Source organism: Mytilus edulis, chromosome 8 (genome assembly GCF_963676685.1).
Source record: "Mytilus edulis chromosome 8, xbMytEdul2.2, whole genome shotgun sequence".
NCBI lineage: Eukaryota > Metazoa > Mollusca > Bivalvia > Mytilida > Mytilidae > Mytilus > Mytilus edulis.
Window position 1 is genome coordinate 20,333,033 of NC_092351.1, and position 17,633 is coordinate 20,350,665.

At 31.2% G+C, this 17,633-nt stretch overlaps 1 protein-coding gene across 11 annotated transcripts in view; it reads right to left on the reverse strand.

Moving 5' to 3' along the window:
* Positions 1-17,633, reverse strand: part of LOC139485046 (protocadherin Fat 1-like) — a 122,755-nt gene that overhangs the window by 99,503 nt on the left and 5,619 nt on the right. For 9 of the 11 annotated variants that reach the window (XM_071269154.1, XM_071269150.1, XM_071269155.1 and 6 more), the window contains exons 2-4: positions 13,473-16,825; positions 4,988-5,011; positions 2,319-2,633 (exon numbers count right to left, since the gene is read on the reverse strand). In XM_071269154.1, coding sequence (XP_071125255.1) covers positions 2,319-2,633; positions 4,988-5,011; positions 13,473-16,815 — 3,682 coding nt within the window. In that variant the 5' untranslated portion in view covers positions 16,816-16,825. The remainder of the gene's footprint in view (positions 1-2,318; positions 2,634-4,987; positions 5,012-13,472; positions 16,826-17,633) is intronic. The other 2 variants (XM_071269151.1, XM_071269152.1) reach the window with 1 other exon arrangement.

Genomic DNA, 17,633 nt, shown 5'->3' on the forward strand with positions numbered 1-17,633 from the left:
AATAAAACATTCTTGTCCATTCCAGACTTCTCCAAATCAGATGTGTGTTTGCTGAAATAATTTCAGGCATTAAATATTTGAACTTTAAGTGCGGATTTAATGATAAAACATTATGTTTTTCTTTTTTCTCTGCATTTTTCTTGATGAACAGACAGGATAGAAAACAAATATAATCAAAAACGAAAGAAATCTTTTTTTTGTAAAGCAAATATACTGATAGTCTTACATTGTTTTAGAAACTAATGACTTAACAAGACAAACTCTTGATTAGTTTTTTAGACGTAAACTTGTTGTTGAAATGGTAACCTACTTGATGTTCACCCTATATATTTAAACTTTACAAATAATTCAGAGATCAGCAATGTTAAGCATTCTGAGTTCACCTTTTATTGGTAGATAGACTTTTTGACTATCAACAGTTAAAATATTTCATATCCTTCAAAATTGTACCAACAGCAAAGTCACCTTTTGCTCCTTAACTTTAACTAAACATCCACTTTTTTATTTGAGTTATTCATAAACAAAGAGAAAATTCAATAAAATGCCGCCAAAACCTAATTGTGTCACAGACAGGAAGTAAGAAGGGGGGTAGTGTAAACATTAGCCTAGAATTAGTCAAATATTCTAACATTGTATGTATATTTGCTTTTTATTTTAAAATATTGATACCCGTGTTACATGATTTAATCGAATTGAAGTTGAGCATTTGTTTTAATAATATAAGTATAAAATTTTAAGAAAGGTGCATGTATCCATATCTCACCAAAAAATCTAAAATCAAAATCAGAATTTCACACCTATTTCCTTATAGCACAAGACTTCAAACTAAACAGTTTTGTTAATGACAGTACTTTGCAACTGCCTATTGAATATTCATTATCATAAATATGCTAGAAGTAATAAAGTCTGTCAGTTTCATTTAAAAATCTGACAAAACTCAAGTATACAATTCAAAATAATGTATTCTTATTGAGATTTGCTGCAACAAAAGAATGTGTGCATCAACACTTCAACGAAATGAAAAAACTGCTCCAATATCAAAGTAACTAAAGGTATGCTTTAATGAAGATAATTGTGTCATATTAATCTTACAAAATGCTTTTTATTTGCCAAACAATTAGAATTCCTAACAAAGAAAACTTTCATCTGTATTATATGATACAGAATTATACAGCTGGATGGTTGTTGCTTGTTTTACATTCAATAGCAAATATTTCATGCATGTTCAGAACAATTTCCATAGACCAGAAAAATCTACATGGCTTCGATTTTGAAAAAGTGGAATATCATACCACCCACAGCAAGTGACACTCACTCCGATACAAGGCACAATGCCATCTTGGTATATTATGTTATTTAAAGTATATGAGATTAAAAAGAAATTAACATGTGAGGTGGACACGTTTGAGAGTGTATAGGTATAAATAAACTTCTGCAAATGTTGGGATAACCAAAATGTCACAAAGTTTAAAAGATTTTTAATTTGTTAAATCCTGAAATTTCTCAATTGTTGATGTGTGCACATAAACTTTTCTGAAGAGTGTTGTGATTTTTTCAATTTTTTTCAATAGTTTTTTACAAAGGAATCTATAGGCAGCTAAATTGTACATATCCATTTTATATCCAAACTGAAGTTTCATCTTAAAACATATTGTGCCTGCAATTTATCATCTTTCTTACGCGTGTTTTACCAAACACTTTTGCAAAGTAAGAACTTTGAATGCCTGTAGTTGTAATTGTATAAAGGAACCCTAGAAATGTGTTAGATAATAAATAACTCATCTATATTTAATAAACATGCATCAACCTCAAAGAAGGAAACTACCTACGAAGTGTCAGATGCCCCGTAGTTATAAATATGTCAAAATAACAGCTGGAAAAACTATATTTATAAAACAGAACTTTCTTTTATTCACTGACCAAAAAATCATAATTACAAATACAGCTTGTCTTACAGTTCCTGAAGAAAGCTTTGAACGAGGAAAACAAATCTAACTGTATGAAGTTTAGAATGGAAACAGGGACTGTGTCCGACAACAACCCTACGAAGGACAACAAGGGATCTTCAACACAAGAGAAAATTATTCACCCGGAGAATGGCCCCTTAAAAAATGTATACTAGTTCTGCAAAAAATGGACATCACACTAAACTCTAAAACTTATAAATGAACCAAAATACAACATACAAGACTAACAAAGGCCAGAGGTTTCTGACTTGGGACAGGTGCAAAAATGCCATGGGGTTAAATATGTTCTATGAGATCTCAATTGAGATTGAGATTTGTATGTTCATAATCTGAAAACGTTTCTAAACCTACCTGTATGTTCATCAATCTGAAAATGTTTCTGTGCATTTCCTTTTGTTATGGAAAATGTCAGCTGCTCTGATGGGTTTTCATCTTTATCTGTAGCTTGTACCAGACCAACAACAACATCTTGTTTAGAATTCTCCTTGACCTCCATATAGTACACTGGTTGTGACATCTGGGGGATGTTGTCATTGACGTCCAGAACTTTGATGTATACATCTAAGCGAGCATGTTGGGGTACCAGTCCACGGTCTTGTGCATAAACAGACAACCAGTAATGAGTGGCTGATTCCCTGTCTAAAACCTGTGCTGTGGTTATAGTTCCTGGAAAACAGTTGGGAAAATGTAAATATTTCATTCATAAATTCAACCTAAACTTAGAGATTATATTTATAGTGACTATCTAATTGCTTTTGATACTATTATTCAAAATATTGCTGTCTGCTTTAATAACTATAATTAAGCATGCACAGTCAAATATACACCCCAGATCATCATGTAACAGTTTATATTGCATAGATCTACATGTTGTATAAATAAATCTAAAACTGTGAACATCCTGAAACCAAAATTAAGTGCCAGGTGCATTCACTAAAATTGGTGCAAAAAAATAGAAAATTAGAAAATTAGTTGTAAATTGGTATACATCATATAACAGGAAACTGCTACTAAAGCTTGCATAATTAATTAATTTCAATCCACATGAAACAGACCTTGACATTTTTCAACAAGCCAGAAAATAGCTTTACCATGTGCTTTTTATGAACTAGCTTATTTCATGTTTCATATTTATTGCAGGAAAGTCTGTCTACTGTTTCCATATTTACTGGCATCAAAATAATGGAAGAATTGAGATTACAGACAAAGACATGACAGTCCATGTAAAAACTTACATAGGTTTACATTCACTGAATAAAACTTAATACAAAATTGCTCATGTTCTTTGATATATCATTGAGATTTGAAGAGGTCTGTCTAATTCATAGTTAAAAATTTCAGATGACCATTTAACATGTTTATATAATACTTATTCTTATTATGAAAGAAATTAAACTTTTTCACAGAATAAGTTGGTCTTTGTCGGGCTATTTATTATTATTGTCAACATTCACAAAGAAATGGTATTTACAACATTGTTTTTCCAACTCTTTTGTGCCCATTACACTGCAAGAGATTAATGGGACAAATACCAACAGGACAATTGATGCCTAAATGACGATGATAGCAGACAACACAATCTGTGAAACACCACACAAAGGACTAAAGAATGAGAACCTTGAACCTGACCAATTACTGGGGGTGACGTCAAGTGTCTTTTAATTGTAATCAGATTTAAACATTGTAACACCAACAGGACTTTAACATATTTACTATTATTAAAGGGAGATGTAGGAATAAAGCAATGAGAAAACAACTTTTAACCCAACAACAAAATAAAATCAGAAGAGAAACTTTTTATTTCTGTGGAAATTCTTGCTTATTTTGCAATAATAATATAACAATTGTAACCTTTGTATGAGTATATATTGACCTCTGACTTTGCCCTCAGTCGATATACTTATCCACTTATCAATCTCACACACAAAGGCTATAATTGTATAATATTTCATATTGATTTTTGATACTACCAATACAATGGTACCAGTTAGAAATAAATAATACATGTTAATAAATGATATGTGCAATAACAATAAATAATTTAAAAAGTAAAATCCAATAAGTCATTGATGATTTTCCAATAAGTTTGCATTGGTCTGTCTTCATTGATCCAATTTAATGTAGGTCATAAGGTGACAAGGACTTCAGATCATTTAATGGTGAAATATCTTCAAACAGGAGCAACAGTAGATTTCATTTTAATCAGATTGTGAATGATAACCTTAAATTGAAACGTTTTACCTGTCAATATCATAACTCTATACTCTCTTTAGAGCCAACATCTCCTATCAGATAGTGTTTTGACATTACAATTATGTAAAGAAATAAATCAAATTTCTTATCATTGATAAAAACAAGACAAATTTGTTCAGCTTGTATTTATCACAGCTACAACAAGCACCAGATGTTAGTATATTCTGTGTCTTTTATCACACTTAATGCAAAACAGTGCGGGAATGACATGATCCTTTATGTGCATTCCATTTATAATCAAATACTACTTTTTTCAATTAAATTCTGTGAAGAATCTGATATTAAAGACTGAAACGCCTGTTCATTCATAATTAAGCTGATAAAGTACATGTGTAACTTTGGTATCTACATATTTCTGGTTGTGACATCTATAGATGTAGATTATAGATTTGAATTATACAATGTTTTATATTTCTAATTTTCAGTCTACTAATATAAACAATCCAACACCATCTTTAAATAGAGGCCCCAGGCAGTAAAACAAATTATGAATCGTGTCTTCATTTTTCTTAAAACATATAGCATAGAAAATTTAATGGTTGGTAAAACAGGGATAGGATAAAACATAATGATTAGGGTTTTAAGCTGGGTTTGCCTGAAATAAACCAGTATCTAGATTATTATATGTCAATCTTTCTGAAAGCAAATAATATTGCTAAAACAAAACAGACATGTATAAATATAATTGACAAGATAATAGCACCACAAAAATAATAAAACCCTTCGTCTGCTAAATATACAGGATTCCAAAGCTAAACTCACATTACCTGCAAAATCATTGCTGTTTGTGCCTGGAAAATTTGTCATTAATAAATACAATATTTGAATCCTAAATAATAAAATCATTGCTGTTAAAAAATTTCCTTATTCTTTTTTCTTAATCATTGTTTACATAGAATATTTGAATCCTGAACAACAAAATAATTCAGGCCTTTTGTATAAAATTTGATAACTAATTTACTTCAGCAGGGCTCACGATAGCATGAACTGGGGCAGCAATGTCGCTTTTCTGTCCATCACTTCGCTTTGCACAACGTCAAAATTTCAGTATGAAATCTACTTGCATATTTTTAACTAAATTGGTCTGCATGAGTGATAATAGAATACCAATATTTTATCAAAATGTTATATAAGATATAGACAAATTGAAATAAATGAGAAAATCCTGCTGATTCATTTAAAAGTTAGCCTAAAAAACTAACTTTTAAGATTATTAAAACTTTTTCCATTTAGGAGCAATCTTTTATCTTTTTAAATGATTGAAAGTCATCTATGACTCAACAGATTAGATTCCCCCTGTTGGTCTGTAACAAATAAGTTAATGATTACCAAAGAAAATTATCAATTTAACCATGATAAAACAGTTTTACTACCAAATAGGAAAAAACGTATAAATTACAACTGATTTGAATAAATACAGACGCTTGCTTCCTACAAGACACCTATCTGAACTAATGACAGAATATAATACCTCTAAGGGGATCGTTTTCTTTTTAAAAAAATACAAGAATGCTTGATTCAGTGAATACAATTAGCTTCTGTTTTTTGGGGTTTAAACTTTACAAGGCTGAAAGGTTAAGAGGACGGTACATACAAGTGTATAAACATCAGTAATTTGATTTCAGATCTCTCGACTGTTAATAATGACTTGATTTATACTTTTTCGGTACCAATCTGAATTTTGAAATGTTGAAGAAACCCTCACATACTTAAAATATAAATGCCCTGTAACTGCAATGCAATTAAATAAGGAATAGGAATTGTCTAAAATATGACACACGTACGAATCACAAACTTTGTAAAAACTATGTAAAGCTAGCTGCTCTCATAATTGTGTAACACCATAGATCTGGACTAGAAATCCGCACAGGGATCTGAATCCAAACGAATACTTAATAAAAAGTTTGTAAAGCTGGGTAGGTGAAATTTAGATCCAATTTCAACGGAGCAAATATCACTACTTTTCATTAATTTCTCCATAGGATTTCGATCTATCTAAGTTTTTGGATCGAAATACCCTGGGTGTAAGTGGGCTTTACATCAATAGAGTTTTGAAACAAGGACCATTGACAATGAGCGACTTTTTTTAACACTTCCTAGCTACATGTATTTTCTTTTGAAGAAAAAAAAAAATTGCATTTTTTATCTAACCTTAAATCTCCTTTCAATTATTATATGATTATGAAATATAAGTTCACTAGAAAATTATAAACATGTTTACATAATATGGTTCACCATTAAGATTTAATCCTGCTAATCTGAATTACAAAATACTTTTTTATATACATAATTTTTTTTTTTTTTAAATGAAATCATACATAAAATTTGTCCAGTGAGGAAGATCAAAGCTGTTAATGTATTAAAACATGATGACAAAAACTTATCTTTATATAAATTGAGTAAATACAACTGATTTATGACAAGATAGTTTTCAAGTGGAAATGAGATTTTTATTTCATTCACAAATCTATGAAGATGAAGAAACTGATTTGAAGTACATATTAGTTCAAACACCTTCTATTCAATATAGAACCTTTTCATTTAACCCTTTAGTACTTGCACATCCTTGAATGGGAATAAACATGGCAAACATTTGAGACAAGACTCAGAGTTTGAAATGAACATGTTTTTGTTTTGTTTTGTAGAACTTCTATAGCTTTAATAGAACCTACTGGACAAGCCAGTCGGCTTTTGGATAGACAAAATTAGGTCAATGGTCAGTGTTTAACAAGCCCTTCTCAAGTTCCATGCAAAATTCCAAAAAGTTGATATGTTTCAGACATTGACTTAATATGTTTTTATACTTATGATGCACAGTTGAAAATGGCTAAAATTATCATCATCATGATTATAGCTATTAAAATGTTTACATAAAAATAAAATTTGATGTGGCGCCACTGGAATCCACATTGCACAAAATAATAATTTTGGTACATAAAGACATGATCTCAGGAATTAGTATTCTTGCTGCAGTATAAAAATTAAAAAGTATTCACCAAATGGTGTACAATTTGTGTTGGTATTAACTGCCAAGGCTGGGTGTACAATTTGTGTTGGTATTACTGCCAAGGCTGGGAAGTTAATGGTGAATTAAACTGATTAGTTAACAACTAATTATTCATGCCCCTGGTCGGACAATGTTTTCGTGGAATTGGGTCATTTTGTTATATCCTTATCAAAATTTCCATGTTTTAGTCATGAGAAATTTACATAAAGAAATATTTATCATTCAAACCACTCTGGTTTGAATATCCAAAATTTTGTACCTTAAGGAAGTTATACAAAATTTAAACAAAAACATCTTTCACTTCTTTTCCTTAAGGTACAAAAACTTCAATTTAAATCTTTTGTTATTTCACTGAGGTAGAAAATTTTGTCATGATGATCTGAATTGTTGTTAATTGTAAGTCAGTCACCCTTCAATCCAATGTTCAGGTTTCACATAACATCCGATTCCCTCTACAAACAAACAGGTCTTCCCTTATATTTACATAGATTACTAGAGCCGAAAATTAACAAGTTTAACAAAGGATATAGATTATGATATTTGACACTAACTTTTATTACCTAAATACGGTCATCTTGATTTTATGATATTATAACCTACATATGGTCATCTTAACAATATACAATCTTGTCCATTTAATATTCATTTCTTTGCATGTTGGTTACTTTTAATTTTTAGGAGGTGCTTATCAAATAATTTTAAGAAATAAAGAGTGTCTAATCATTGAATGTAAAGTATTAAGAGGTCTGAACAAATGTTTAATATCTCAGCAGCCAGGGGCGGATCCAGCAATTTTGAAAAGGGGGGTTCCTTACCCAGGAAAAAAGGGGGTTCCAACTATGTGTCCCCATTCAAATGCATTGATCGTCCAAAAAAAAGGGGGAACCCTACTTCTGGATCCACCACTGGCAGCATACAGTTCATAAATGTACCCTTAAGGTTTGTTCACTTTAAAATCAATACTAAAACATGATCATGGTGAAGGAGGATAAAAAACTCAAAAAGTTTGTTCTCCAAATAAACATGTTCCTGTCCTTGTCAATTTAGCAAGGAACTTGGTCAGTGGTTGTCTTACGTTATATCTAAATGTTTTCTGTCCTAAGGGAGATTTTGGTGTTGATGGCAGATGTTTGATAGTCTACTATCAATTTATTCACAACTTTTCTATACTTCAGGCAATTTTAAGATCTTGACATATCATGTCTACAGACATTAATGCGTGCATTTTGGGGAATTTTTTTTAGTGTAATTTACATTATACATTTATAATGTCTTAATCTTATTGGCATATTATATACCTTAAACATCACCTTTTATTTATATTTACAAAAATCTTTCCTACAAAACAGCTAGAAGTACTTATCATAAAGCATAATAAGAAGAGTAAAGTTTTTGATACCTCCAGGCATGAATAATGAAGATCGAGCGGACTGTAACTTTTTAAGCTCTGGAAAATGAGACATGTATTTTAGACCAGTCGGTTCTAATGTAAATTCTTTGTTTATTTTGCAAACTTACTGAAAGTTTTTAAAAAATAACCCCAAAATCATGAAGCCAATGAAGGTGTACAGGGATGTTTGATTAAAACTATCAGATGAACTACCAAATTCACTAACTCCAGACACATCCGCATCTGACAAGTCAAATTTATCTTTTTTATAATTAGAAGGCAATCCTTTAGATTTTAAAAAGGAGGGGTACATTTGTACATGAAATATAAAGTTTTAATACTTGGTGTGTTCAAATAAAAATAAACCTAATATAAACACCTATGAATACCATATTAACATATGGATGGTATTATCTGCTTAAAAAATGAGTTGGTAAAAAAATCGTGAATGAATTTGAATGTGTCTTTACCTGAGAAAACATTAATTTGGTGCAAAGGTGTTTACTTTCAAAAGGTAACCTTTAAAAGATTAAAATATTGGTGCCTTGTTTACTTTCATTTTCATTTCTACCTTGCTTTACGTTTTTACTGAACACTAATGAACAGGGTCTCGGCAGTACAGTCATCGGAACACCTACGTATAATAAATCGGTTAATCTTGGTTGTTATACACATCTGTGGACTGTGGTTTTACGAAGTTTCATAACAATATGTTACATCAATCTTAATATTAACTTCACTGATATATAATAATTGTGGTATATAAATTGGTATTGTGATAAGATTAAACCTAATGTAAGCCTTTCAATGGCCATATTTGTAATTAACACTGCACTGCAGATTACAGTGAAATGAATTGTAATATTATAGATATTAAAAATATGACAAAGAAAACCTTTGAATATTTCTACAGTGTTTTTAACCTGAATATTACATGTATCTTTATAATTCTGAGAGGATGTAAGCAAAAAATCTTGATACATTATACTTATAGAGCTGCAATTTTACTGTATTGATGAAAATCCAATGAGCATCAGCCCTCCCAATTAATAAGTTGCACAGGGCTTCAAAAATGGTTTGTAAGATTAACATGTATCGATACTATATGTAGTCAGGTAGTGGGTATTTTGTATTGAAATTCTGTGGGCAGGGACTTTTTTAATATTGTGTAAGGGGAACTGTTACAGTCTGATTGAACTATCAACATGATCAAATACCTTTTTCCACAAATTATTAAAAAGAATTTACTCTGGTATTAATTACTCTAACAGAAATATATATTTTACTAAATTTTAAGAGTGGTAAAGAGAAATAGATGTTAAAATTGCTCTTCATTCACAAGTTTAAGAGAATGTCAGACACAACAAATTCAATTCAACAAAAAATGCTGAGTAAACTTATCTCATAAGGACTAAAAACAAAAAGGATTGTATATACTTGTAACTGTCAGTTTACTTAATTATAATTTATACACTGAAAGTTATAGCAACACAAGTTTATACAGAGATAACCAATAAAACAGTTGTATACAATGATTTAACTACTAATGGCTCTGTCCTTTTACCACAGAAAATCAAAGGTTGCTTTCCCACAGAGGAACTGAACTCAGATTTAACCCTGTCATAATAACTCATTATACATGATTGAGTACTATTATACCTTGTATTTATATGGAAAATAGTTTCTATGGTTTTAAAGCCGGATTTCTTTACAATGAAGATAAAAAAAAGTAAATCCTAGGGTATGGACGAGTGATCTGACAATACATGTGATGGTCTCATTACTCACTTCATGGAAAAAAACAAAATCGACAAAATTGAGTAATGACTCGCAAAATATCGAAATTGGTCAAGCTCTAGCAGGACAAGTCTTCTTGGTTAAGAAAAATTACGAGTCTTCTATATAAGATTTTTTTTTTCACATTTGATTACTTATCCCAAGGATTTATTGGAAAACATATTTGCTGGTTCCAGAGGTTTAGTCAAAAAAGCAATTGCAATTAGTCATTTAAATTTGTCACATCCACATAAAAAATCAAGTTGGAAAGGGTCCATGCTTATTTTTAAAAAACAACCATTAAACATGGGTAGGCAAGAATAAGGTAATTTTCTTTATATCATATTCCTAGTCTGCTAGTGTTTACCACAAAATCCCCACAGGGTAGACAATGACTCTTTCCCATGTCTAATCAAACATGTATGAGCAAGAGTGTTGACATTTTACCTTATGTCACTTTTCAAATTTTACAAACATTTAAATAATTTACAAACATGATAAATGTACAAGATTAAAACCATTAAAATGGAGCTTTAAGGGAGATTGAGAATTATATAAATGTGCCTTAAAATTCTGATTTATTCCAAAAAATTCTTGTTGTGCAAAAAATAATGAATTTTATGACAATATACGACAAAGTTCTAATTAAAAAAAAATTATTGTCACAAAACTTATTGATTTTTTTAATTAGTCCTTACATTAAAAAATACACATGTTATATCATTCTTATACCAGTATCTGCACAAAATTAATTTTTATTGATGTTTTAATTTATATGTCCAGGTCTTTTATTGAAAAAAATAATTAGTTAAATTGAGACCTTCTATTCTTTAAAATACATGTACACACACCACAGAAAACTGAACCCCACTGGGAGTGACAAAAATGTCTTGTCACTAGTTCTATCTTACGTCCAAATGACTATAATTAAGACAAACAGTTTAAATCTATACTTATAAAATATAAAACCCATTCAACTTGTGAATATTTAAAGTACTTATGTAACTAATATGGTGCAATACTGCACACTTTTATGAATGGTTTGTAAATGAGACATGCTCTGTCCATGCTTGTCAAGCGTCATAGTATAGGGCAGATTTATGAATGGGGAGTGTTCTGTTTCATTTTCTGAGACACAAGGTCTGAAAAAAAAGTTTACAATGTATATGTATCTGTAATATGATAGGATTTTAGGTAAAGATGTCTAATTATCAGTCCTTTAATTAGTAAACATGTCTTTGTACTCACTTGGTCCTACCTAATAACATGCACTGTGACCTGTGTCTCGGCATGTCACATCTACATGTCTACATAATGTTTACATGGAATAACTTTCTCTTTTCTTTATTATCAATATAAACACATTCTTTACTATTGTATACTTATACAGGTATATACATACAATTAAATGTTTACCATTTTAGGACACAGCCACATTTGTCAAGCTAAGCTTGTACTTTTGCATCCTCATGTAAAAACTTTTATGTTTACAATGGAAAACACAACCACCATTGTCAAGAAACTTGTACTAAATGTTCAACACAGGGGTACAGTGAAAATATGATATGTAACTTTACTATATATATCCTTATTGTATATCAGAAGTAATTAATCTTTTGTTGTTTATCTTTTTCCTGTACCCTTACTGGTACTAGTCTTCACGATTGTAAAATTGTAACATTGCTTTCAGGCCTGTAAATGACAGGCTAACAGAATCTAACTAAAATTGACAAAAAAATTTAGCTTTGGCCTGTAGATTAAAAAAAAAAGTTTCTTGTAAAGACTGGTCACTATATATGGCTGTCATTTTTCCAGAACATTGAGACGACTTATCTCGTCTCTCCAGTTATACACGTAAACATGATATACATGATATTATATTTTTACCAGATTTCGAAAGCCTTAATTTGAAATTACATGATTTCTTTGTTAACCATTTGATAAATATTTTTTTTAACATCTGTCTTGCTGTAAAAATTTTCCTTCAATAGAAAAAACTTGAGAACAAGCATATAACTTTAATTAACAACAGTACTATATCAATCTCAAACTGACTCATCAAAAGGTCATTGAAATAATAGAAATCTGTTAAACCCAATCTTATGGGCTAAAACTTGAAACAAAACCATATAAAGTTACATTCTGTCTAGATAAAATAGAACAATTTAAGAGGTCAGAGTAAAGCGCAGTTAACTTTGCCATGTATAAATAGAACTTTGATATTATGGTTATACATTGGTTTTACATGCTGAGAGTGATTTATGGTTTTTAGCTTCATCTCAGTAAATCCTTGCATCTGCCTTTTTAATCAACCAAAGCAAAGACCTCACAAAACAATCAGTCTTCTTAACCATATATTTTTGTTTACAGTGTTTTGTGAAGATTTCTTACAAAATCATGAAAATGTTTATGGTCTTTTTTTAACCTGACCAATTTTATTTGCCAAGTTTTATTTAATCCAATATTTAGTTTATTCTTGTACATGTATCTTTATCTTAAATCCATTATTGCTGACTGCAACAGCTTGCAGACTATTTGTAAGGACTGCATCTACCATATACAAAAATGTATGTAAAAATATCAATAATATGAAAGTGTGTCAAATGTACTTAAACACAAGACTAATATATATGCGTGGATTTCAAAACCTTAACAAATTTCAGGAGAAAAAAACTCAAAATTTCAATATGACGATTTGAGGTAATATGCCTAAAATACAAGTTATGTTTCAAAGAGATGTACTTGTACATGTGTATGATTAATATAAGATTTCTTTATAAATACATTATATGGTACCTATCACCAAAGTCAGTTTAGTGTTGATGACTTCATCAAGTTACCTTTATACCATAAACCAAAAAAATACTCATTAATTTTAACCTACATGTAAGATGAACTGCTTCAAATTTATGGTCCTGATAGTCATACAGTCTTATACATGTACATGTATCAGTAAAAATGACTAAGTTTAAAGAAGTTGACAAATGTCCTTATCAAGAACAAGTGCTCATGTGATAATTGCAAATGAAAGTACTGATTTGAATACCAAGGAATAATGTTTTATATCATGTTATCTTACCATTGAAATCAATTTTAAATCTGCCAAGACCACTACCATCTCTAATGGAATACACCACTGGATTCCGTTCATCAGGTTGTGCATCAGGATCTATCGCTTTGACTTGCAACACAACAGAACTTATTGGCATATTTTCATTAATATATCCTATTTCAAAGAAATTTTTGAATTTTGGCGGTTGTAGATTTTCGTTTACATCCATCACTTCAATATTAATAAAACATGCCGATTTTAGTGGTGGATTTCCCCCATCAGATACAAATGCACTGATGTTATACACTTGTTTGGTCGTAAAATCCAATTGTTTAGCAATCCGTACAGTACCAGTTGTTTCCTCTATTTCAAACATTTCGTCAGTTCCGTGAACCAGTTTATAGGCAAGCTTTCCATTCTCTCCAGCATCATCATCGATGGCTTTGATCGTTGTAATGACCGATCCGACAGGTAAATCCTCACGCACCTTCAGATCATAATTTTCGGGGACAAACTTTGGTATATTATCATTCTCATCCAAGATATTTAAGGTAACAGTTGTAGTTGCGGAGTGGGACGGTGATCCATGATCACGAGCTAACACTGGGATATAATATACATCATGAAGCTCCCTATCAAGAGACTTTTTCACTGTGATTATTCCATTACCAGGATTAATAAAGAACTCTGGCATGTCTGCCATGATCCAATACTGAATTCTGCTGTTTTCTCCTTCATCTTTATCTTCAGCGAAAACTTGTAAGATAGTTGCATTAAATCCAATACTTTCAGAAACTTCAGTTTCATATTTTTCCTTTTCAAAGATCGGTGGGTTATCATTTGCATCGATAATTTCAACAGTAATGTTCATACTGGCCGATTTTCTTAATTCCAAAGGGGCAGAATCAGTAATCCGTATTTCTAAATCATATTTTGCAATACTTTCACGATCCAGAGCAGAACTGATGAACAAACTTCCATTATGTAAATCCAATGTAAACTGATCATAAGGGTCCCCAGCAACGATGACATAAACAACCAATCCGTTATATCCTTTGTCGTCATCATGAGCCACAATCTGTGTTAAAAGTGTGTTCACTGCAGCAGATTCATCCACTTTCATATGATGTGTATTTGTCGAGTTAAAGATTGGGGCGTTAAAGTTTTGAAGATTTAGATTTGGGCTTTCTATAATTTGTTCACTTATTCCTTCGTTATTAAGGCGGGAGATTTGCATCAGTTTTGAGAGTTCCATAGTGGCATTGGTGGAAGCACAAACAATATTAGCATCAGAATTTGCTAACTGAGAGTTCCTTTTGTTATTTACCAAGGTGATATCAATTTTGACAGATTCGGATGTGAACTTTCCATCTGATGCTGTTATCTTAAGAGTACGTTTATCTGTTGAGTCATCTGAAAGGGAGCAATTCAAAGACAGCAAACCAGTGCTTGGAATCAATTCAAAGCATCCATCATCATTGCCTTCTTCGATGTTGTATGTTATTATACTGTTGTCGAAGTCTACTGCAGTTATAACGGTAACAGAGGTATCAACTGGTGCATCTCTGGACAGGTAACCAGAACAAGAAGATTTTTCGAAAAGCGGTTTGTTGTCATTAATATTTCGTAGATGAAAATTTAAAGTGATGTAAGATTCTAGTTTGAATGGTTTGCCCCAGTCTGATGCTGCAATGTAAACTGGGTAATTTCTTTTCATTGTTTCATAATCTAAAACTTTAGATGTTTTTATTTCTCCCGTAAAATGATCAATTTCAAACGGAACATTTTGGAGATTTCGTATAGAGTAACTAACAACGCCATTGTCACCTTTGTCAGGATCAATAGCATGAACTTTGTAAACTATTGAACCAATCGTAAGATTTTCCTCAAATGAAATATCAGTTTCTTTTATATCAAATTTAGGTGGGTTATCGTTACAGTCTAGTATTGTGACAGTAAGATTGGTTGTTGAAGTTTGGTGACTGATTTTATCTTTCGCTAAAATCGTCAGAATGACCTCTGAACTGACCTCAGCATCAACATCTCCATTTGTTTCTATTAAGCCTGTTATTTTATTGATGGAAAACCAATTTTCATCATTTCCGGCAACAATTTTGTAAATAATTTCTGAATTTCTGTTAAATTTGTCCTTTGTTGCACTTAAATGGATTACTGATGTGTCAATGGGTACCGACTCCTCAATAGATGCTTGGTAAGAATCGGAGATAAATTTAGGAGCTCCATTAAGACCTAAATCAATGTTTATTTTGATTGGTTTGGATGATTTTTTTGAAGGACTACCAGTATCAGTTGCTTCAACTGTCAAGGTCAAGTCTAAATCTGACACTGAATTGTCACTAATAATCACAGACTGATTTAAGATAAGTAAATACTCATCCGATATGGCACTTTTAACAATTTTAAAATGATTGTCTTTGTCACCTGATACAATTTTGACACTTTGTATAAGTCCATTTGTTCCTATGTCTGAATCGGTCACTGTCAATATGGCAAAAGAAGTACCAACAATATTTTTCATATGATGAAATGGCAATTTCTTTACTTTTATATGGGGTGCAAAGAAATTTGCAGGAGTGATAGTTATACGAACTAAAGCTTTTCTCAAATCACCATTCCTTAAAGTTTTTGGTCCCCGATCTTGAGCTTCTACTTCAAGGTCATATTTAGCTTGAACTAAATAATTCAACTGTTTAGTAACAGTTATCACTCCACTTGTTGGATGAATGGCAAAATAATCTGTCTTCTTTATAAAACTATAATAAATTTCTGCATTAATCCCGATATCTCCATCAGAGGCCGATACCTGTACTATACTGGAATGTACTGGTGCGTTTTCACCGACAGATACATCATATGTCTCTTTGTCAAACAATGGATGCAAATCGTTCTCATCCAAAACATTTATAATGAGATCACATGTTGCTGTTTTTGTTATTCCTGGCTCTATTTTACCTACAGCTTTAATTTTTAAATGATATCGACTTTCCAACTCTCTATTTAGTATCCCATGACTACTTGTTAGTGTCCTTACTCTGAGAAAATAGAAATCACCAACCCGATATTCTTCTGCTTTGAACACATTTAAATTGTCACCATCAAATATTTTATAATTTACGGATAGCCATGGGTTGGAAACAGTAATTCCCATTTTATGAGAAGACGTGACATACGTCTTTCCTGGTGCTTTTTCGTAGATAGTTGCATTGTATGTGTCTCGTGTAAAATTAAAGTTGTCACTCAAAACCAAGGCGGAGCTCGAGGAAGCCAACTGGAGCAAGAATAGACTCCACACATACAGCCAGGTGCCATGGTAAGACTTCCACCATCCCCCCTTGTATCTCTCGCCCATTGTCACATATCTGGAAAGAAATAAAAGTATACCAATGAGTTAGTCAGTATGAAATCTAAATACTCATATATAAATTTATCAAAAAAGGGGTTAAAATAATGGAACTATCATATGTGGTTTTTTGCATGTGAGAGATAATCAATTTTAAAACTTGATTTGTATTTTAGAATGCAGGTTTCCAAACAAACAATTACAGTTTTCTTCTTTTTTTCAGTAGGCACTTATATAGAACAACAAATACAGAAATCATACCAATTATCAACGGTCCCTACTAGTTGGTCAAGCAATATATTTTGTTTGTATACATGATCTTGGAATGAAATCTAAGAATGCCTGTTTACATGATCTTGGAATGAAATCTAAGAATGCCTGTTTAAGCTTTAAGGACATGTAAAGATTTTATTTGAAGTTGGAACTAAATTAAGCCTTTTGCATTAAACAGACATTAGGTTAACATACTCTACCTGTCAATGTCTCCTTTAGACTTATCTATCTACTACTAATGGCTATTTCAATTAAGGTAATGTGTTATAAATATTCTAAATGTAAAAATAGCTTAAGGGAGACCCACACATGTTATAAAGTTATGTAACGCTTATAACTGTCATAATCATCTCAAGAGTTTGCTCTTCAGAAATTTATAACCAAACAAAACAATTTTAGCTTATATAAGTGAGCAAGTCATTGAAATTATAAGAGAGCAATTTCCTTTACTTCATTTCAAAATCAAACCCCAAACTGCCATCTTATATTGTTATGCGATAGACACTAATCAAATATTTGATCAGTAAATTATGGTCATGTTTGATTTTCAGACC